Genomic DNA, 22,828 nt, shown 5'->3' on the forward strand with positions numbered 1-22,828 from the left:
ACAAAGAGTCAGACACAACTGAGCAACTGAACTGAACACGTCCATCCCAAACTCCCTAACTATTCCTTACCCCCATCTTCCCCTCCGGTTCGTTCTGAGTCTGAGAACACATGAAGATATTAAAGCATCATGTGCAGGAAACCTCAGCAGTGGAAAGGAAGAAAAGAGGCACAATCTGGGGAGGGAGGGTAGGAGGTGACCAAGAAAGTCCTCACAGAGGAATTGACTCATCATTTAACAGAATCTTAAAGAATGAACACATATCTGCCAACTGAACTGAGGTAGGGGAAAACATGAGCAAAGGCAATAGGAGTAAAACTTAGGACTGCAAGCAGTTTCATATGGTCAGGATATAGGTATATTATTTAATACTATAAGCCTGGCTTTCAATGAGGTTTGATAAAAACAATAGCCAAATGGAAGTGTTTAATCCTTCATAAAATCACTGTTGTAGACTTTCATGTCCCTGTCTGCTTTTCATAAAAATCTATCTTTTAGAATCTTTGCCTTTCATGAAGAGATTATACCCTTCCTCTTTCAGAGAATAAAAACTAGCTCATGATTTCTCCCTAATTTCATTAAGAAGTTCAAAGATAAACAAACAGTGACTTAATTTCCACTGACTTGAAATGATATAAACCTTCTATCCATTTCTGATCTCTTTACTAATGTTACTTTTAACTGTTCTTTTCTACATGTTTCTAGTTTTAATTTTATTTGAAAGTATAAATTATAAATAAATATAAGAACACGGGTCCTTGCTTTTGGTTACAGAATTTCGAATATAAAGTTCTATCTCCCACCCTCCCCCATCTCTTTCATACCCACACACGTGCATGCACACATGAAGAAATAATTTCTTCTAATTTTTTTAGGCTAATTTGTGCAGAATTTCAAAAGCAAGAAAAATACAAATTGATTAATATTTAAAATAAAAATCTAACCTTATCCATGCTGAATAAGGTCTGATGCTGAGAAGTAACAGCACTACATGGCTCAGCTGGTAGCCTTACAAGAGGTTTCTCATCTAGGCTATGCAAAGGAATGACCACAGGCAACTGTTCCATTAGCAGAGCTATTTTTTTTTTTTACTACTACTAAACTGCTACTTTAGTAGCTACTAATACCAAACTAAAAAACTCAAGTAAACTGCTACTAAACATGTAAGGCCAAGAAGACAGAGCAGGCAATATACAAAAGAGGTGAAATATGATACATTCATTTAGGTATTATAGAAACCTAAACATATGATATAAAAGGTATCATTTGTGGCTATTATGTAAAACACAAAAGCATGGAAAATAGGCATGTTTTGGGGGTTCTTGCCACTATGCTGATATTATGTTTTATCATAAGTAGGTACTGGGCATGAACCTTGAGGCTATGAAAAAATAAATTCCCGCTAAAATCAAGGCTTATAAGAATGTTTAAGAAATATCTATAAACTAGGTGAGATCACAACCCTCCCTCAACCTCCAAACTCCTTTCCTCCACTTGTGATTGTCAGCAGTGATCTATGAAGACTCTATGGGCAGAGGCAATGGAAACAAGCTCTTTACTGGGAAAGAGAAATGAGTAGAAATTTTACTGATTTCGCAGTTACCTCAAATAATAAAAAAAACTCAGATGAATATAAAATCAAAATCATCAAGTCACACTTTAAAAATGCCGATATAAAGATGATATTTAGAAATCTTCCAAATCACTACTCTGAAATTTAAAAAATAACTAGGAATATATTTCTGGTATACTCTAAGAACACCTAACTGGCAGAAAGCAGATACAAGATTAGAAACTGAGGGTCTATCCTCTAACTTCAAATGCTCTCCTAGTAACCATTCAGAAAAACTTACCTTTTCATTTTTCCTCCTGCTGATGATTCTGTCCAAACCATTGAAAGCACCAGATGCAACAAACAGAATGTTTGTTGTATCCACTTGTACTGTTTCTCCACGTAGCTTACGGGAATTCTTTTCTGGAACATTGACTATCGTGCCTTCCAATAGTTTTAATAAGCCCTAAATAAAGAAAAAATGATTTATGGCATCATCTTATAAGTGTATTATTATACTTTAGATAATGGGATTCAATGGGGAAAATAATATGTGGGTATGGTCAATGAACATAACTGAAGAACACCTCCACATTCCTAAAACTAACATGAAAATCTAACATACTATCATATTTAATTATTCATAAATTTATTTGGAATAGTATAGGACTCCTGATGCATTTAGAAAACAATCAACTTCAGAGGTTGTTTCTGATGGTAAAGACATAATTCTAACATAAAGACAGAATTAGGACTCTATAAAATGCTATTTAACCACATGGGAACATTCAAAATTTGAAAATACTTGAAGCCTTGTCTTTATACTAAAATTCTACTCTACTTTTAGTGTTAAACTTTGAGAACAGTTGTATTTCGAAATGTCTTCACAAAAAAAACATTATCTAGCACATTTTATATGTGTGATTGGAGCTCTCTATGTCCTGGTCAAAAAACAAAAGCAATTTTCCTTACCCTGTAGTTTATGTCATAATTAGTTACCAAAAAAGTCAGGTTAATCAATAGATCATTATGACTTTAATTATGACTCTACAAGGAATAGAGCATTATTTTATCTTCTAACTAAGTGAAAAGAATAAAATACATGTACATAGTTCATTTATGCCTAGTTAGAACTTTCTTCAAGCATCCTTTACAAATGTTTAACTGGGTCTTTGTGGAATACGCCAACAAAAATTAAATTTCATTTACTTCTTTAAAATATCTTTAATTTCCTAACAAAGGTAATTTAGGTATTTAAAATCGCCAACAGGTTTCTCTTAGGATCTGAACTAAATAGTCTGGGGAGTTCAGAGTGGGAGAAATAAAACAGAATCTAATTGAATGTGAAACCAAACGTACAATATTTGGGAGGCTGATGTATTCCCTTCCTTTTAGTGGGCTTGAACAAAATATTCAACTGCTTACTTGCTGAACGCCTTCTCCACCTACATCCCGTAACTGATGAATGCCTGGCACACTGCCAATCTTATCTACTTCATCCAGAAAGACAATTCCTATAATTTAAGGAGGATTCTATTTATAATATGAAAAAGATATATACAAGACAACCTAAGCTTTAAAAGGCTAGGTAGCTAGAGAGCAAGGTATTTAATCTTTAACACAACATATGCAATAGTTTAATATAATAAAAATATACTGCCAACTTTTCCACACATCATTTTGTGTAAACATTTTATAATTTATTCTTACATCATTTGGGTAAAAATAACACTTGGGTAAGATTACCAATTCTCTATGACTATTATAGTTAGCTATCCCACTAATGTTTTCAGGTTCTTTATTCTAAGAAGCAGAGATAGAGGTACAGGGTGAAAGCAAAAGGCTGGTACTAGCTAAACTTCAGCTTATTTTTTCCATCTATATTCTTATCCTAAAAGAATTTAGACAAGAAGCTGTCAAGCTCTTCGTGTAAACAAGGAGAGAGGATACAGAAGGAAAGGAGAAATGTAGCATCTAGGACACTCCCTAGGTAGATAAGTTAATATGTTGCTATATACATCTTGCACTCTCTTGCACTTGTCTTTTTCCCCTCCCCCAACTCATTTCAGCATCAGGAATCTGGAGGAAAGTTAGAACAGAATAGAATAAATAATTTGGCCTGTTTTCACTCTAGTAATATTGCCAACTTATGACAATAAGACAAAGCAAACTTTGTGGCCCTTAGTCAGTATGCTAGAAAACTTAAACATAGCTACTTTTATATAGTTATTGAATTTGACTCTTTGACTCAAAACAAAAAATATATTATCTCTTGCTATTAGACTGCTTCCTCAACAGACTGTATCTGAGGACAGACAAACTTGCTGAAACATACCTTGTTGTGCTTTTTCTACATTATAATTGGCATCTTGGAGCAGCTTGGCAATCACAGATTCAATATCTTCACCTACATATCCAGCCTGAGTCAAAGTGGTACAGTCACAGATAGCAAAAGGGACATCAAGGCATTTAGCTAGAGTTTGTGCCAGAAGAGTTTTACCTATAAACAGAAACAGTAACAACGGGCCTTAGGTTTTCTTCTTAAGAGTGAGAATCCCCCAGTCACAAGACACAGGTTACAGAGTCATTTATATTCTATTTTCTTAAATGAGTGGCAAATTTTTAAGTAAGTTTTTTACCTGACCCAGTTGGTCCAAGCAGCAAAATATTACTCTTTTCAAGTTTGATGTCATCGTGGGAAGAATCCAATACTTCACCTCCTCGTTTTTCCTGAGGTATTTGTTGATTTACCTGTTGCTGCACTGATGCTCCTAAAGCATTCCCATGTGGACTAATTCCAGCAATCTGAAGCAACTCTGAAAAAATGCCAAAGGTATTAGAGCTTCATTTGCTTTCACTTGAAAAAAATGCCCAATAAAACCTTACACCTAAAACCAATTACTTATTTAGAAAAAAATAATATTGACATTTTTTTGTCTTACCTAAAAGGGAAGGAAGCCTCAAATTATCTAATGACAAATATGTAATACATGATGATTATTCATAGAACCTCAAGCAAAGGAAAGTATTCTTTTACCTTCCTTATTTATATAAACTTATATGAAGAATATCCTTTTACTGAAAAGAAGGCAGTTTAACAGAAGAAGAACAGTGTCAGGAGTCAGAAAGCTTCAGAAATTTGGTCCTTTCTTTGCCTCTGAGGAACTATATGATCCTGAGGTATATCATCATACACACTTTGTGTTTCTGTGCCCTAATCTATAAAATGGCTAACACCTTTTCTATCAATGTTAAACACATAACTGGAGGTTTAAGAACAAAATGCAATTGATTTGGAGGCACTCTGAAAGACAAAGGTATATGTACATATATTTGTACAAATGCAAAGAAACAGTGCTGTAGAGAAAGGGTAAAACACTGTACTGAGGAATAGAAAGCTTGGGTTCCAGTCTCAGCTCTATCACAGGAATACAGCAAGTCACTTGGCTTTACTGAGCCTGCTTCCTTAGGGAATTACACTACAATCTCTCCCACACTTAAAAATGATGCTGTGAGTCTACCAGAGAAACCAAGCATGGTAAGACTCATTATCCCTGGCCCTACCTGAATTTCTGATTTTACAGGATCTCAATTGGATCACTGCATTTCCTTTAGCAGACATACAAAAATTATATGGGAATTATAGTGCTGGTGAACTAAGACTTTATCAGCTGGATCCCTTTTTTAAAAAATCTTATTCTCACCCTCTCAGCTGAAGGAAAGAATCCCAATACTCTTTTGAACTAGCTAGATTTGTAAATATCCACATTGCTCCTGGCTCTCAGCATTTAAGGTACCTGGGCTCATATCATATGTCTATATTTTCTAGATTTAGTTGTAGCTTGTTTCTAAGAATATCAGTATTTTCCAATGCTTTATTATTTTAAGCAAACCAACAGACAGATGTTCAGCAAACATACTACTTAAATCCTGTTCCATCTGGCTGTCATTTTCAAACTATCTTTACATCACATCCTTTGGTAAAGGGTTATTCTCTTCACCAAAAATAATAGGCATTAAGTAAATATTTGAATTTAATTAAACTGTACCATTTGAGAGTTAATGGTCAGTGAATAATTCACAATGATATGCCTCATTGCAATTCACATTAGGTTAAAAAAAAAGGCAGTCTTCAGTTAGCTAGCTGTCCCCTACCAAACAAAAACAAAAACTTTTTTATTTCAGCAAAATCTAGTTAGGAATTGTGACAGTATAAGGAGGTGCTTGGCTGAAGAACAGGTCTGCCCAGTGGGGAAAAGATGATTTAGGTAACTTGAACAAAATTGTAAGAAGCATTTTACCTACAGTGGAATCACATGACATATATTCAACTTTATGATTTAAGTTTTTTAAAAAAGAGGAATCATTTAAATAGTACAGAACAAATGATGTTTGTCATTACATTTATGAAAATATGCCCCAGCGTAAACTGGAGAAAACACTTCTGTTCTTTCAGTTAAGTCTCTGTGCACATCTCTTATTGCCTAAGCAGCCCTTTACAATGAGGACTATTGAGTAAGCAGGCTAGAATAATTAGTTGTATGGAGCAATAGGGTATAACATAGCCCTCGTACGCAAGCCAACTAGTTCACCTGGTATTTAACATCAGAAAAATTTATGTTCCAATGATGAGGGGAAGAAACCATCAGTCTTAAAATGTTAGAGACACATGTTGATCTCTAACATCTGATTTCCAAAGAAATTTCCAAGAATATTTTAATTATATATGACTCTGGCCCAATGTCCTAACATTAGAACCTAATACCCCACCTAGGAGAAGACTAAATTATACATGAAAGTAAATTCTACATAAGCTCTAAAAATATTAATTTCTAAGCCAATCAATATATGTAATTACAAATTACTTTGCTTACGTCCTTAAATACTATTACTTGTTAACATTTGTATTAAATCACTGATACTTTACTAATTCATACTAGTTTCACCAGCCATCTGCCCAAAATTATGAATATATAGTAACAGCATATTTTATTACATGTAATACATTTTATGCCATAGTTTCTGAACTCATTATGTTCTCATGGTTCATCCTGAATATACAGTACAATATTCTGATGTTCAAATATTAGATGTATAATATTGTTTGGTTCAAAGGCAAATGTAAACTTATCAAACTTTTAAGTGAAAAATGTTCACACTGGTTTATCTATTATTTTTTGTCTTTTGTGACAACATGAATCTTCTTATGGTAACTTTGGAACCTTCACCCTTTCTTTGTGTAGCAGCTATCTCCACCTCCAAAGAAATGAGTGCAAGACATCAGAATGGCCACTATCATTGGTTTATGAGGTCATTCCATACCCTCCATCAGACCCCCTGATGCTTTTAGGGGCAGTCTAGAGCTCTCAATAGTGAGCTGGAGGTTATGCATAATTTGTAAGCCTACACTAAGTTTCATAAACACCAAAAAATAATGTAGCTTCTGGCAAAGAGCAGCTGAAAGATAATACACCTCCCTTAAAATCTGTCACTTACAGGCAGATCAACTTTTATTCTTTTTTTTAAGGAAAAAAAAAAAAGGATACAACATTCAAGGTACAAATTTTAAAAAATACAACTTCTGTTAATATGCAGATCTAGATTTATAGAGGAAAACTACATATAATACTTATTTCTTTATAAGAAATATCACAAAAGATAAAATCAAGTATCTAAAACAACCCAACATCTATTAACTACACAAATTAGCTATAAAACTGTTTCAAAGTTATATATGCCATGTATAACAAACAGGTTTAGATACTATACGATGCCTTTCTTAGTAATACACAAACAAGTACATATCTATCACAACTAGTGCTGACAAACTTCACTGAGGTAAATCTACAAAGGAAGAATGATTACAGAGGAGGACCTGAAGAGAGGTCACTTACTTGTAAATCTGTACTCATCCTCCCGTCTTCTTATTTCTAACTCTAAGAAAGAGGATGAAAATGGCAACATGAAAATATTATATATTTGCTTAATTTAGGGGAACAAACAAGGAGTATTCCACTTCTTGCCCTCTTCCAAATATAAAGAATATGTTCATTAATGTTTTTTCGGCTTTCTATAAATTATGAAAGAATTTATATGCTACCTCTTTTCTGTATTAAAAAAAAAACAAACCCAAACATGCTTAATGATGGCTGTATAGTTGCTAATATTCACATTTATCAAATACAAAGTTGCTATCTATTTTAAGAAAAGAAATGTAGTAATTTAGGTCTTCAATAAGAATTTAAATCCCTCATTATAAAGACCATATAACCATTTGCTTTTCCAGCACCTAGAAGAGTTTAACTATTAATTTGTTGACTGAAGGAATCAGAAAAAATTATTTTGCTCCATGACCAAACAACAATATTTGGACCTTATAAGTCATAAAGGTTCCAGGTCCTTCATCAGTTAATATGATTTATACTTTCTAAAAAAGTAATTGATCCTACTATGTAAATATTTTGCAGTAAGTTCAAACAGTGAACAAGTGTCTTCATTAAGGCAATAAATTATATATTAGTGCCTACTAAAAGTAATTTAATGCTGAAAGTACTTAGCAAAACTCCATAAAATTATAACATAGCTAAAAGAATGTAAACAATAGATATCTGTAGAACAACTCCAAAATTACAGCTCCCTAGCCAAAAAAAAAGAAACCCTTATTTACATTTTACTGTATTCATAGTTTTTTAAATAAAATCATTCTGTTAATATAACATATACATTGTCCATAATAAGTTGACATTACACAGTATATTGGTCATTAGAATCGATCATTAATAGGAATTATACTTTGAATCACTTACAAATTTGCCCTGAACCTTGCACTGTGTATTGGAGGCCAAAACGGAAAGAGTGCTGAATATGTTCTGTAAGAGGTACCATTTCCATATATCTCTGACTTAGGAAAATTAAATTCTGTGTCCTGAACCCAAAAGAGAAGAACTCAAGAGTTGTATACAGAACACTGCAATGATCTAGTGAACAGGAACTACCTGTGGTGAAGTCTACAACTCAAAAATGATGTCTCAATTTGTACACGAGAACCTAAGCACATATACCTGAAAATAAAGTTTTAAGAAATAATACTTAACAAGTTAACAGACTGGTATTTTCTACTCACACTTATTAACTCTCTTTTTTAAATGCTGGAAATGAACTGGAATGACTTCATGAACCACTAACGGGAAGCAAACTGTATTTTGAAAAATGCCGTACTGTACTAAAAGTATTTTAAGACAAAAGCAAAGAGTTGCAAATAAGGATTACCTCTAAGCACAGTAATCTCTATTTTGGTCAATTATCAAAACACTAACCTCTAGGTGTTAATGATGTCTGCTTCTCAACTTCTGCCTGCTGTCTCAGATTAGCTGGGATATTATTATATATTCTCTTGTAATGATTGTATACAGCAACTGAAAGCACCTTCTTGGCAAACGATTGGCCAACAACGTACTTGTCGAGGTAGTTATAAATCTGAAAAATGGTTAGAAATGAACAATTTACTGTGAGTCATCACAATATACACACGTTCGAGTTAAATACCAAGCACTTTTTGGCTGCACCACATGCACAAAGAACTTTGCCTACCACGGATGGAACCTGTGTGCCCTGCAGTGGAAGTGTGGAGTTAACCATGCTGAACTCACTTGCTTACAGTTTTAAATTTGAACAAAGACTCTCATTCAAAACAAAATGCCAAGGGCATGACACATTATGCAGCAATAATTTCAGAGGCCCCAAATCTTAAAGATACAACACACCATTCATTTGTTCTCTAGCTTAACAAAGTATTCCTATACTTTTCCAGTGCTATGCCAGTTTCTGTTCTATAAACAATGCCAATGATCCTAATTTTTGAAAGTTTAATATTAAAGTCAATTACAATACCTATACTTGCTACCATGGGTCTAAAGCTGTTATCATTAATGAAATCAATTAAAAAAATTTACACCTCTTTCAATCATATGAATAATATTCTTCACAAAGATTACATTATAAAACTAATTTTTTCAAAATAGGCATTCAGTTCAGTTCAGCCGCTCAGTCATGTCCAACTCTTTGCAACCCCATGGACTACAGCACACCAGGTTTCCCTGTCCGTCACCAGCTCCCGGAGCTTGCTCAAACTCATGTCCATTGAGTGGGTGATGCCATCTAATCATCTCATTCTCTGTCGTCCCCTTCTCCTCCTACCCTCAATCTTTCCCAGCATCAGGGACTTTTCCAATGAGTCAGTTCTTCAGCTTCAGCATCAGTCCTTCCAATGAATATTCAGGACTGATTTCCTTTAGGATGGACTGGTTGGATCTCCTTACAGTCCAAGGGACTCTCAAGAGTCTTCTCCAACACCACAGTTCAAAAGCATCAATTCTTCCGTCCTCAGCTTTCTTTATAGTCCAACTCTCACATCCATACATGACTAATGGAAAAACCACAGCTCTGACTAGACAGACTTTTGTCAGCAAAGTAATTCTCTGCTTTTTAATATGCTGTCTAGGTTGCTCATAGCTTTTCTTGCAAGGAGCAAGCATCTTTCAATTTCATGGCTGCAGTCACCATTCGCAGTGATTTTGGAGCCCAGGAAAATAAAGTCTGTCACTGTTTCCATTGTTTCTCCATCTATTTGCTATGAAGTGATGGGACCAGATGCCATGATCTTAGTTTTCTGAATGTTGTATTTTAAGCCAGCTTTTTCACTCTCCTCTTTCACTTTCATCAAGAGGCTCTTTAGTTCTTCTTCGCTTTCTGCCGTAAGGGTAGTATCATCTGCATATCTGAGGTTATTGATATTTCTCCCACAATCTTGATTCCAGCTTTTGTTTCATCCAGCTTGGCATTTCACATGATATACTCTGCATATAAGTTAAATAAGCAGGGTGACAATATTCAGCCGTGATGTGCTCCTTTCCCAATTTGGAACCAGTCTGTTGTTCCATGTCCAGTTCTAACTGTTGCTTCTTGATCTGCATACAGATTTCTCAGGAGGCAGGTAAGGTGGTGTGGTATTCCTATCTCTTTAAAATTTTTTAAGAATAAAATAGGCATTATATACTCAAAAATCATTATACCACCTATATCAATGTGCTTTAATACTCACAAACATTTAGCTTTTTCTCAGATATTAACTTTAAAGCTATGCATTTATCTAAATGGCAATCTAAAACTCTTATTCTTGGTAGAAACTAAAGCTCTATATGAAATTTGGTTATTTGCAATGGCTTAGCACCTAGGGTAAATTCTTTCAGCTTTTAGTTAACAGAAGTTAATTGCTAATATTCACCAACTCCTGAAAAGAGTTATTTTATAGAACTTTATTCTCTAGAACTCCAACTCAGATTCTGAAGTCTATACAAATTAGTGAGGAACGTAAAGCTTAACACCTGTAGTTTCCATTACTTTATTTATTTTTACATAACAAATTCTGTAATGGTTGACCATATATATGTTGTTATGGTTTTTAAAAATCATCATTCTTCATGAATTACACCCACGATTTAGCACATTTGCAGAAACAAATGCACTGGTATCTAAACAGTCAAAAAAAAGCAGAGGGTGAGAAATAACAAGTGTGCAAACACCACCTGAGATGGCCAGAGATAATAACACAGCCCAGAAGCAGGGCTCCTCCTTCTCAGAAAGCACACGCCAAGCACCCAGTGAAGCTGGTGGTGTACTCTGCTGTGTCTCACATGGCTAAATCACAATCCACCTGAGGCTTCAAGAAAGAGCTGACACCACAAAAGGCACAGTGTTGCACAGAAGTGCCCTGGCACATTGGTCATGAAAAAATACTTGCTTCTATTGTTAGCCTGAGGCTGTTTCACCTCTAATAAAGTAGATTAATTTAAGAGGGAAAAACTGCAGGCTGCTGTTATTTAGGGATCCAAACAAAAACAAATCCCCAGCTGTTCTATTTTAAGGATATCATTTTAGATTAACTTAGTATTAACACTAATAATCATCAGCTGTATTTCATTGCTATGAACACAGTAATCATGATATGGGAAAACAGCTGTGGACCCCATACCTAAATTTCAAGTATCAACTATCAGTAACAATTCAGCCAGACACAGCCTATATTATAAAGAACTTACAAAACTTGTTTAGATACTAGTATTAAGATTCAATATAAACTGGAGAGAGGGGAAGCAGTGAAATGTTTTCAAGATAAAATGTTTATAATACTGAGCGAGGACTTATACCTTCTTGGGGGGAGGAGGTGGTTTCTGTTGGAATGCCAATTTTACAGCTTCTGCTGCTGATTCAGGTTCTTTAATTATGCTTTTCTTTGAGTCTGCTTCTGATAACACAACAAAAAAATGATGACATTTTTCACACTTCACAAAGCGGGTGGATGCTGTAGAAGGACACAGAAAAATAATTCAAATACTATTTAACTTTAAAGACTCGTTGAAAATTGAAACCTACGTACTTGACGAAAATCTTGTAGTTCACTCCACTAGCCTCAACAGCCAGCCTAATTTGTACTTAAAATAGATGATAAATATGAGTTCAGTAAACTACATTCTATTCATTTCAGCTAGGTGTGACAGATTTTATCTAGAGAAAAGATTGATTGAGATTCTTTCAATTTCTCCATTCACTAAAGTTTTGGATTTTTCTTTTGGGGGTGGGCTGGGGTACACTGCACAGTTCCCGAGATCTTAGTTCCCCAAAGGACTGAACCCGGACCCTTGGCAGTGAAAGCGAGGTGTCATCTAACCATTACCAGGGAATTTGCCCTCAAGTTAATTTTAAAAACTACCACTATATTAAGTAATTATTTTATTCAAATATGAGAATGAATAAACTGTGGGAAAAAAGTAAAGTACAAATAAATTAATCTGTAATAAAATTAACATTTTACTACAAAAAATTACAAATACACAAAAGTTGAAAGACAAAAATCCATTTTAATCCCTAAAAAATGTAAAATATATATATACTTAAGGTTCTTTTCAAACCTGTGAGCATTTCTAAGACCTTGACTTGGTAAATATATAAAATTATTTTATACCTTTCTTATTATCTTTATTCCACTAATTCCTATTTCTTTGACCTAAAAACCACTAAGAAACTGGGACTTCCCTCGTGGTCCAGGGGCTAAGAATCTGCCTTGCAATGCAGGGGACACAGGCTCAATCCCTGGTCAGGGAAGTAAAATCCCACAGTCATGGAGAAACTAAGCCCATGCACCACAACCGGAGAGTCCATGAACAATGCAAGATCCCATATGCTGCAACACAGATCCCATATGCTGCAACTAAGACCCAACACAGTCAAATAAATAAATATTAAAAAAAAAAAACCTAAGAAACTAACAAAATATAATCATACAGCTTTTGGAAACAGCACAGGGCAGTTAAAGTGAAGATGAAACGGGTTTCTCAATTCCAAGGCATCAGCTATAGGTATCTTGTGTTTAAAACAAAAGTGATTTCCTCTTTTCTCTCTTTTAGGATACAGGCACATATTCTTAATCTTCTCCAAGCCTAATTCCACTAATGGTAACCAAGAACCTCAGAAAGCAGCATGGTAGAGAATCCTATACAGACTATTAACAGATTCAGAGCAAAATATACACAGGAATTAGTTACATGTTGGTAGGTCTAGTAATATATTTTTGTGTTATGTTTGTGTAACCTAACTAAACAGGTGAAAAAGGAAAGAAAAATGATTTTTAAAACTACGGGAATCTCTGCCTTTGGGAATATTATAACTGCTTATCCACATATTAAAAAAAAACTGCACTGACTGGCAAGCACACCTCAATCTTCACAAAATAATCGAAGTTTAAAAAAAATAGACAATTCCACATTTTAAAAATAAATTTAATTATTAATTCAACCAATTTAATTTTTACATATCTGCTCTTAAACAAAAAGACAATAAAAAATATACATTCTGGACAAATTCTAGCCACAAATTTTAAAGTAGATAAGGGATCACTTGTGTATTCCATTTATCAATCACCTAATAAGGCTTCCCTAAAGTAAAAGACCAAGCTATTTCAAGTACTTTTGATTAACACAAGTCAAAATTCATTATCACCAATTCCCATCAATGGAAAAGACAGTGGCTTTATGTTATGACCAGGCACCAGTTTATAATTGTTACTGATGGTAGTAAACAGGGCAAGGATTAAAGGGCAGGGAAGCCTCTAATCTAGTTCAGGCTGTGTCACCGGAAAATCTGGCCTGAGAACACAAGAACAAAATATTTCTCTGAAGAAATTAGGTCAAAGGGAAAGAGAAAAGTGACAAAAACATTCCTCTTTGCTTACTCCTCATTCCTCTTTGAAGGGTTGCTCAAATTCTACCTGAATATTTGCAGTACTGTTTCACACTGAAACACCTTCAACATATATCCAGGTTCAACTTATCAAAATGCTATTTCAGAAAAACAAGTAAACAAACATTGCAATGCATATTTTTTATTCCTAAAAACAAGGGGCAAAATCTGATTTTGTTAAATTTTCAAGGGATAAATAAACCTCCTTACTTTAAATGATTACTACAGATATTCTACATTCCTTTACAAACAGAATACTGATGCCAATAAACATGCTTGTATAGTATATCAACAACAGAAGAAAGATTACCTTAGTAAAAACTTTTTCAGGATATGTGTTTAAATGAAAGTTCTTCATAATTCTGAAAAAGTTTCAGGGTCAAACATAAAATCTCCAAACCACTGCATAAAAGTTTATCCTCACTCTATGAGACACGTAATTACAGTAAGCCTTCAAAAAGTATTATATACATAAAAATAAAAACTAAAAGCTCCATCCAAGAGCAAGGGAACATGCAGTATGATTCTGTTTAAATGAAATACAAAAACAGGCAAAACCAATCTCTTGTTAGCGACTGCGAAAGAACATGAGGGAGCCTTCTGCTGCTGCTGCTGCTGCTAAGTCGCTTCAGTCGTGTCCGACTCTGTGCGAACCCATAGACGGCAGCCCACCAGGCTCCCCCGTCCCCGGGATTCTCCAGGCAAGAACACTGGAGTGGGTTGCCATTTCCTTCTCCAATGCATGAAAGTGAAAAGTCAAAGTGAAGTCACTCAGTCGTATCCAACTCTTGGCGACACCATGGACTACAGCCTAACAGGCCCCTCCATTCGTGGGATTCTCCAGGCAAGAGTACTGGAGTGGGGTGCCATTGCCTTCTCCAGAGGGAGCCTTCTGGGGTGCTGCAAATACTGGTATGTATATCCATCACACTGTACATTCAGAATCCATGCATTTTCTTTCCTTTTCTGTATATAAATTATCCCTCAATTTCCCCCTTAAGTTAAATAAGAAAGAAATTTTTTAAAAATCCCAAGAAAAGCCCAAAATAAAAAACCCCATAACTAAAGGCTCTACCTTAAATAAAACTAGGGACACTATTCATAAAGTTATGTTTTAAAAGGGGAAAAAAAGGGCAAAGAAAAAATACATATACTTATAATCAACAATCTTAGATATTATTTTAATTTCTGATGATTTTCTAAATACTCATAATGGGACTGACAGAAATGGTATTTTATTTCAACAAAGTCAGTCAAGCAACAGTAATACCACTATAAGAAAACATAAAAATCACTATAAACATGTTTGTGAGATGAAATATGTACAGGAAGATCAAAGAGCTAAGAACAGCTTTTACATTAAAAAAAATGACAATGAAAGTTAATGAAATTCAAATTTCAGTGTCATACACAAAACTTCATTGGAACACAGCCGATTTCACTCCTTTACACTGTCTATGGCTGCTTTCTCACAGTAACAACAAAGGAGAAAAGTCACAACAGAGACCATATGGCCCATAAAGTCTAAAATATTTACTATTCGGTCTTTATAGTAAAAGTTAACTGACTCCTATATAGCATTTAAAAATAAAGAACTACCCATAGGATAAGAAAAATATTTACAAATCACGAATCTAGATAAGGGTCCAGTATTCAGAATAAATAAATCTTCCACCTCAACAATAAACAGACAACCCCCACACACAAAAAAAAGAAAAAGAAAGAAAAAGATAACTCAAGCTAAAAATGGACAGAAACTTTAGTCTTCTCCAAAGAAGACATACAAATGGTCAATAAGCACATGAAAAGATATTTAACATCTAGTCATTAAGGAAATGCAGATCACAACCATGATGAGATATTAATCCCACTTTCTATTCCTATGATGGCTATAATTTTAAAAAAGACACAAATGTTGAGGATGTAAAGAAATTAGAACCCTTATACCTACCTTGTTAGTGGGGCTATAAATGGTACAACATCTATGTGCTGCACTGTGCTTAGTTGCTCAGTCGTGTCCAACTCTTTGTGACCACACAGACTGTAGTCCATCAGGCTCCTCTGTCCATGGAGGTTCTCCAGGTAAGAATACTGGAGCGGGTTGCCATTCCCTTCTCCAGGGGATCGTCTCAACACAGGGATAAAACCTGCGTCTCCCATGTTCCAAGCCGATTCTTCTCCATCTGAACGACCAGGGAAGCCCAAGAATACAGGAGTGGGTACCCTAGCCCCTCCTCAGGGGATCTTCCTGACCCAGGAATAGAACTGGGGTCTCCCACATTGCAGGCAGATTCTTTACCAGCTGAGCTACCAGGGAAGCCCTTATACCGTGTTAGCAACATCTACAGCAGTCCCTTAAAAAGCTAAACAGTTACCACCTCACCAAGCCATTCCACTCCTAAGCATATAGCCTGCCTCTCGGGGCTCGTCTCAACACAGCTTAACCATTAAGAATTGTTTATCAATTAAAATTGCCGGGTGGCTCAGATGGTAAAGAATTACCTGCAATGCAGGAGACCCAGGTTTGATCCCTGGGTCAGGACAATCCCCTGGAGAAGGGAATGCCAACTCACTCCAGTATTCTTACCTGGAGAATTTCATGGACAGAGAAGCCTAGTGGGCTACAGTCCACAGGGTCGCAAAGAGCTGGACATGACTAAGTGACTAACACACACAAGCAAAACAAATAAGCAAAGAGTTTTCTTAAATTATCTTATACCATAATAGTTCAAAGCATTACTAGTCCAGGAGATTTTTAGTATCTGGTGACTATAAGAGAGACTATTGTAAGTTCAGGAAAACAATAATTCTGATGTATGTAAGGTATAATGTATATATTTCGGGGCAATTAATGATTTACAGAAAAGGCAGGGAAAAAGAAGAACAGAAGAAGTATACTTACACACGAAGGTCTCTACGTGTGTGCATAAGTCGCCACATTTAGGACAACGAAGCTGGTTTCCACCTTTCCCAGAATTCCCAGAGCCTGATTTCTTACTGCTTCCCTCACTTGCTGATTTCTAATGTTTGTGCAAGAAAAGAAAAAGTGTCAATTATTACTTTCAGGCAACCACCATGTAACTTAAGTTTGTATTTAAATTTATGTTTATATTGTTTGTAATTAATCTTATTAAAAAAACCAGTTCTAGTAAAAACAATTACTGTTTCCCTTCTTTACATGGTATGATCCAGCATGTATAATAATTAGCTTTTTTTCAATGACAGTAAATACTAGAGGAAAAAAATATCAATAAGCATTAGTAACTACTTACTTACTAAAAAACTTACTATGAAATTGAATTGAGAGTTATTACCATGACAAGTAGTGACTCAACTTTCTTAAATCTAACTTCTGTCATCTCTAAAAAAAAGGGGGAGGGATAATTTCACCTACTTTAGAGGGGCATTGTTAGGATTAAGTGTGTATATGAAAACACCTAGCATTTTGTCTCATACATATTAATAACTCAAGTGTTAGCCAAATTTGCATAATAAAAAACATGATTATTCACTGACTTAATAAAGTTACCAATCATCTACTTCCTAGCTACAGAGTTCAGTTCAGTTAAGTCACTCAGTCGTGTCTGACTCTTTGCGACCCCATGGACTGCAGCACGCCAGGCCTCCCTGTCCATCACCAACTCCCGGAGCTTACTCAAAGTCATGTCCATTGAATCGGTAATGCCATCCAACCATCTCATCCTCTGTCGTCCCCTTCTCCCCCTGCCTTCAATCTTGCCCAGCATCAGGGTCTTTTCAAATGAGCTACAGAGTAGCCCACCATTAAGTCATACAGATATCCAAGATTTTTAGGTAGAGGATGAGGTAAGGTTTATATTATCATGAGTTTAAGAGCTGTGTAGAAACAGAAAAGGATGGCTATTCTTAATCCAACCAACCATCAGACTGACTACATAAATTATTTAATGAAGCTTCTTTACTGTGTTGGTGTGTTAGAAATTTTAATTACTGCTTACCAATGAAATGCTTATCAAATAATGTTAAGGTTCAGGCTGATACACAAAATAAAAATACATAAAATTCTTCACATCATTTTATATTTCCTACAGAAAACATGGGCTTCCCTGCTGACTCAGCAGTAAGGAATCTGCCTGCAATGCAGGAGACACAGGTTTGATCCCTGGGTAGGGCAGATCCCCTAGAGAAGAGAATGGCAACTCACTCCAGTATTCTTGCCTGGGAAATACAGGACAGAGTCACCTGGTGGGCTGCAGTCCATTGGGTCACAAAGAGTAGGATACAACTTAGCAACCAAACAATGAAAACATATAACCAATGAAATACAGAGTACTATTATATTTGTTTAAATGAGGGAACTCAAATATGTATATAAATGCCAATAAAGATAAAATACCTTATTTCCATCTCCAGAGCCATCTTTACTTATCCCATCTCTTGAGGCAAAGTATGCTGGTGTTTCTGTAAAAGCTCTAAAAGGAGCTCTTCGTAGAAGCTGAGTTTCAAAGGTCCCAAGCCTTCCTAAAACTGGTATATGAATACGACTACAAGAAATACCTGAAAATACAATGAAATTTGTTTGGTCTACACATCAAATATTAACACACCTTCAATAAATCCTCTGGAAACAAAAATCCCTAAAGCATTAAGAAAGTTGAAAAAGTTAGTTTTCACAGCAATAGTACAAACTGGTGACACCATCCTCAAAAACTGGCCAGACCTGTGCTTTGGAAGTGAGGAAAGACCAGAGACAACAATTAATGGCCCTTTCAAAGTGTGAAAGGGGAACAAGGGCATTTATGTTCTATATTGTTATATGTCTTATATCTACCAACAAGAACAAACACAATGTAAATAAATAGGTGTCTGGATCTGTTCTATGGGATCACTGTTTGCTGACTCCTGCTTCTCTGCATATAAACACAAAATAAACTCCCAAATAAATTATAGTCATTGGCAAAAGAGCCATACTCCATATTGTGAGGCAGTATTTCCCAAGTTGGTCCTTAAAAGACTGCTCCCTACACAAGAAAATTAATGGTCATAAGTTAAACAAAATTCCACAGACCTCAATACCCTAGAGCTACTTAGAATCTTGCAAAAGCTAATAATGTACATTGGCCATGAAGCAAGTTTCCCAGACTGCTATTAGGAGGTGATTAAACTTTGGGGGTGAGGCCGGTGGCGGTGGTGGTGGTGAACACTTAAACTTAAGAAACTGATTTTGCCTCCCTCATTTTATTCCCTGCACAATTCACAACTCAGGATTTAGTTTCTACACCTGTTAGGGCTTTTTTAAAGATATACACATGTATATGTTGTATTCAAATGCAAAAACTGGTTTAAAATTATGTAGTTAAAACAATTCCAAAACAATTGCTTAGTTATGTAACTGTTTTATTAACAACTCTCTCCCATTTTCCAACTCCTTTTATACTGAATAACTTATCACCATGCCATCTCCAGTTTCACAAAGCACAAAAATGAACCCACCAAATTACTCAGCAAAGATACAAAGAGGAAAAAAATTTTATTTCTATATAAATTCACAAAGAACACTAAAAAAGGATTATGACACCCCAGTCCCTAACCCCAAAAGTATAAACTTTTGCTTAACACTATTAAGCTTGGATATTGAGGAAAAAAAAAATTTGATGCATTCCTTATAATTAACATTTTTAAGACATTTCAAATTTTCTCAAGTGTAACATTTCCATGTTTTGCAATAAATTATGTTAGCCATTACTCTCTCGTTGGTGATGCCATTGAGTCAGTGATGACTCAAAAGACATGAGTTTGAGTAAACTCCAGGAGTTGGTGATGGACAGGGAGGCCTGGTGTGCTGCAGTCCCATGGGGTTGCAAAGAATCAGACACGACTGAGTGACTGAACTGAACTGACTCTTGTTAAATACAGTTTATGAAATTTAAGCTAAACATTAATGTTTTTTCAAGGACATAGTATGATTTAAAGACTGCTGCTGCTGCTGCTAAGTTGCTTCAGTCGTATCTGACTCTGTGCGACCCCATAGACGGCAGCCCACCAGGCTCCTCTGTCCCTGGGATTCTCCAGGCGAGAATACTGGAGTGGGTTGCCATTTCCTTCTCTAGTGCATGCATGCATGCTAAGTTGCGTCAGTCGTGTCTGACTCTGCATCATCCTACAGACAGCAGCCCACCAGGCTCCTCCGTTCACAGGTTTCTATAGGCAAGAAGACTGCTGCTGCTGCTGCTAAGTCGCTTCAGTCGTGTCCGACTCTGTGCGAACCCATAGACGGCAGCCCACCAGGCTCCCCCGTCCCTGGGATTCTCCAGGCAGGAACACTGGAGTGGGTTGCCATTTCCTTCTCCAATGCATGAAAGTGAAAAGTCAAAGTGAAGTCGCTCAGTCGTGTCTGACTCTTAAAGACCCCATGGACTGCAGCCTACCAGGCTCCTCCATCCATGGGAGTTTCCAGGCAAGAGTGCTTGAGTGGGGTGCCATTGCCTTCTCCAGGCAAGAAGACTATGTCCCTCTAAAAAGCAAGTTTAGACAAAGTTGTGGGGAAGAGGGATAGATGAAATCAAGAATGCAGAAAGCTGAATGTACCTTGGGGCTGGGTGATGGGTATCTGGGGGTTCAGTGTTCTATTTTGTGTGTGCTTGAGAACATTCATTAAATGAAAGACAGCATAACACAATAATTTACTATAATCTATGCAACAAGTATAATTTTTAACTGAACTTTTATGATGTATTCACAAAGAAAACTACAATTATAACAACCTTTATATTTGTATTTGGATGTTATATTTGTACTCAGATGTTTAGAACAAAATTTATACCTGAAGTTTCACTTACAGTGTATATTTTCCACTTATATCTTTTAAAATAGCATTTAACAATGTACAGTATCTAATACTATTAGAAAATAAGCTGAAAGGAAATTATCTGTGGGAATTTAAGAGAAATAAAAAATGAACATGATTCTTTTAAAATCTACTTGAATAGAAAGAAAAATAAGTCCTTCACTTTAAATAACTTATAAGGTAACATATGAAACCAAACTACACAGTCACCACAGAAAATACAATTTAAAAAACATGTTCATGTCATTTAGACCTCTAAATTTAAGAACTTCTTTGCTGGCCCTGATAGTATGGTACTGAAGTGGTGTTTTAACATTCTATAATCTAAGGGCTACACCAACATGATGCTATAAATACTAAACCACTGGTTCCCAAACTTGGGCATGCATTAGAATCACCTGGAGGGCTTGTTAAACCATAGAGTGCAGGGGATCTTCCCTAGTTCTGATTGACAGAGTGTGAGGCGGGACCCAAGAATGCATTTCTAACAAGTTCCCAGATGATGCCTATGCTGCTGGTTTGAGGACCACACTTTTTAAAACCACTGTACAAAACAATGTAAATGACCAGTCATTCACCAATCATGTAACATCTTCACAGAAAGCACCGCAGCAAGCCAATCAGGAATTGTTAACCCTTTTTTTTGTCCTCTGGCTCACTGGTGAAGCCTATTCAGAACATTTTTAAATGTACAGAATAAAATATATAAGAACCCAATCATCCTGAAGTAGTTAATATATGTAGTAGTTAAAATATGAAGTAGTTAAAATATGCTTCTTAACAAAATTAAACAAGATCTAACAGCTTTTAAAATAACCATGATTTCAAAGTGGTGGAAAGTGTAAACAATATTTTGGGCTATCAGGAATGTAATGTGAAACGAAAACATCTGTGATTTAGAATGGTGACAATTCCACAGGTATTGCTAATACTACTACTAGTTTCTTGCCTATATTTATAACTGAAGGAAATGCTACATTTCTCTCAGACACTACTGAAAATGAAGTTCAAAGAACCTCTGAATTTTATCCCTGGGCCTTTTGGAAGCCTGTGAACCCAGGTGAAGAACATCTAAAAGCCAAACAAGGGGAAGTATTTATGTGAAGTATATTTCAAAAGACTACTTGGCAGTAATGACAGAAGACAGTTAAAAGTTAAACCACTTACAAACTTCTGTCATAAAGATAAAGTTTTGAGTTTCAGAGCAGCTGTTTTTTAAAAACTATATATTAGAATAAGGGATAAAAATTTTAGGGCTTTTAAGAACAGGAGAATATTTTATTCAATTTCTAAATACTTCCTATATTCAATCTTAAACTAAGCATTCTCCAAAATAACACCAATGATTCAGCTTAAAAGATAAACTGATCTTTAATTTGCAATTTAGAAACAGAGTGAAAGAACTAATGAAAATTTAAAACTAGCTATTTGTAGTGACATATTTAAGTGTTTAACAACTTATGAAATGGCAAATCAAGTCAGATGCTCTCTTAAACACCTGACCCCTAACACAAATTGGAAACAAAATTCAACAAACACTCACGATGCTCACAATTTGGTAGATACTTACTGCTTTTAATAATCTCAACTTTTTACTTTATGTCCAAGTTATTACTTCAGGAATTCTGAATACTTTTTAATAGAATACTTATTAATAAAGAAAAATAACATGACTCCTATAATAGCTTTCCTCAAATTTAAAAATATTTGACAGGTTTTCACTAATGTTACTAATCTACTGGTCTGAAGGTGAACACGCCCAAGAAAAGAGAAGTGATTAGGAAATAGTGTGTAATTCCGGAAATAAAGATGTTCTATCACTTATTCATTTTGTCTTATTTAATTTGTATCGGATTTAATCACAAGATAGGGAGGGAACTAAAATCTAGCTAAAAACTATTAAGTTAGGCACATTTTGTAACTATCATGAGAATTATGGATGCCAACCAACAAGTTTGAGCATCTTCAAATCTTCATTTACCTTATGAGGTGACACCCTTTCAATGGACAAGAACAGAAAGCATCCAGAAATCAAGAGAGTTATACAGAATCACACAACTCTCACAGCCAAATTCAGACCAAGTATCGTCACTGAGGATTTTTTAAATGGAATCAAACATTTTTGAATGCACATACTTAGAACGCAAACTGACTGT

At 35.4% G+C, this 22,828-nt stretch overlaps 1 protein-coding gene across 3 annotated transcripts in view; it reads right to left on the reverse strand.

The window, feature by feature from the left end:
- CLPX (caseinolytic mitochondrial matrix peptidase chaperone subunit X) overlaps nucleotides 1–22,828 on the reverse strand; it is a 36,931-nt gene that overhangs the window by 11,594 nt on the left and 2,509 nt on the right. For 2 of the 3 annotated variants that reach the window (XM_059890762.1, XM_024997904.2), the window contains exons 2-10: nucleotides 18,222–18,382; nucleotides 16,749–16,866; nucleotides 11,758–11,912; nucleotides 8,869–9,028; nucleotides 7,447–7,488; nucleotides 4,192–4,368; nucleotides 3,888–4,052; nucleotides 2,978–3,066; nucleotides 1,854–2,018 (exon numbers count right to left, since the gene is read on the reverse strand). In XM_059890762.1, coding sequence (XP_059746745.1) covers nucleotides 1,854–2,018; nucleotides 2,978–3,066; nucleotides 3,888–4,052; nucleotides 4,192–4,368; nucleotides 7,447–7,488; nucleotides 8,869–9,028; nucleotides 11,758–11,912; nucleotides 16,749–16,866; nucleotides 18,222–18,382 — 1,232 coding nt within the window. The remainder of the gene's footprint in view (nucleotides 1–1,853; nucleotides 2,019–2,977; nucleotides 3,067–3,887; nucleotides 4,053–4,191; nucleotides 4,369–7,446; nucleotides 7,489–8,868; nucleotides 9,029–11,757; nucleotides 11,913–16,748; nucleotides 16,867–18,221; nucleotides 18,383–22,828) is intronic. The other variant, XM_024997905.2, reaches the window with a different exon arrangement.

This window comes from Bos taurus, chromosome 10, assembly GCF_002263795.3.
Source record: "Bos taurus isolate L1 Dominette 01449 registration number 42190680 breed Hereford chromosome 10, ARS-UCD2.0, whole genome shotgun sequence".
NCBI lineage: Eukaryota > Metazoa > Chordata > Mammalia > Artiodactyla > Bovidae > Bos > Bos taurus.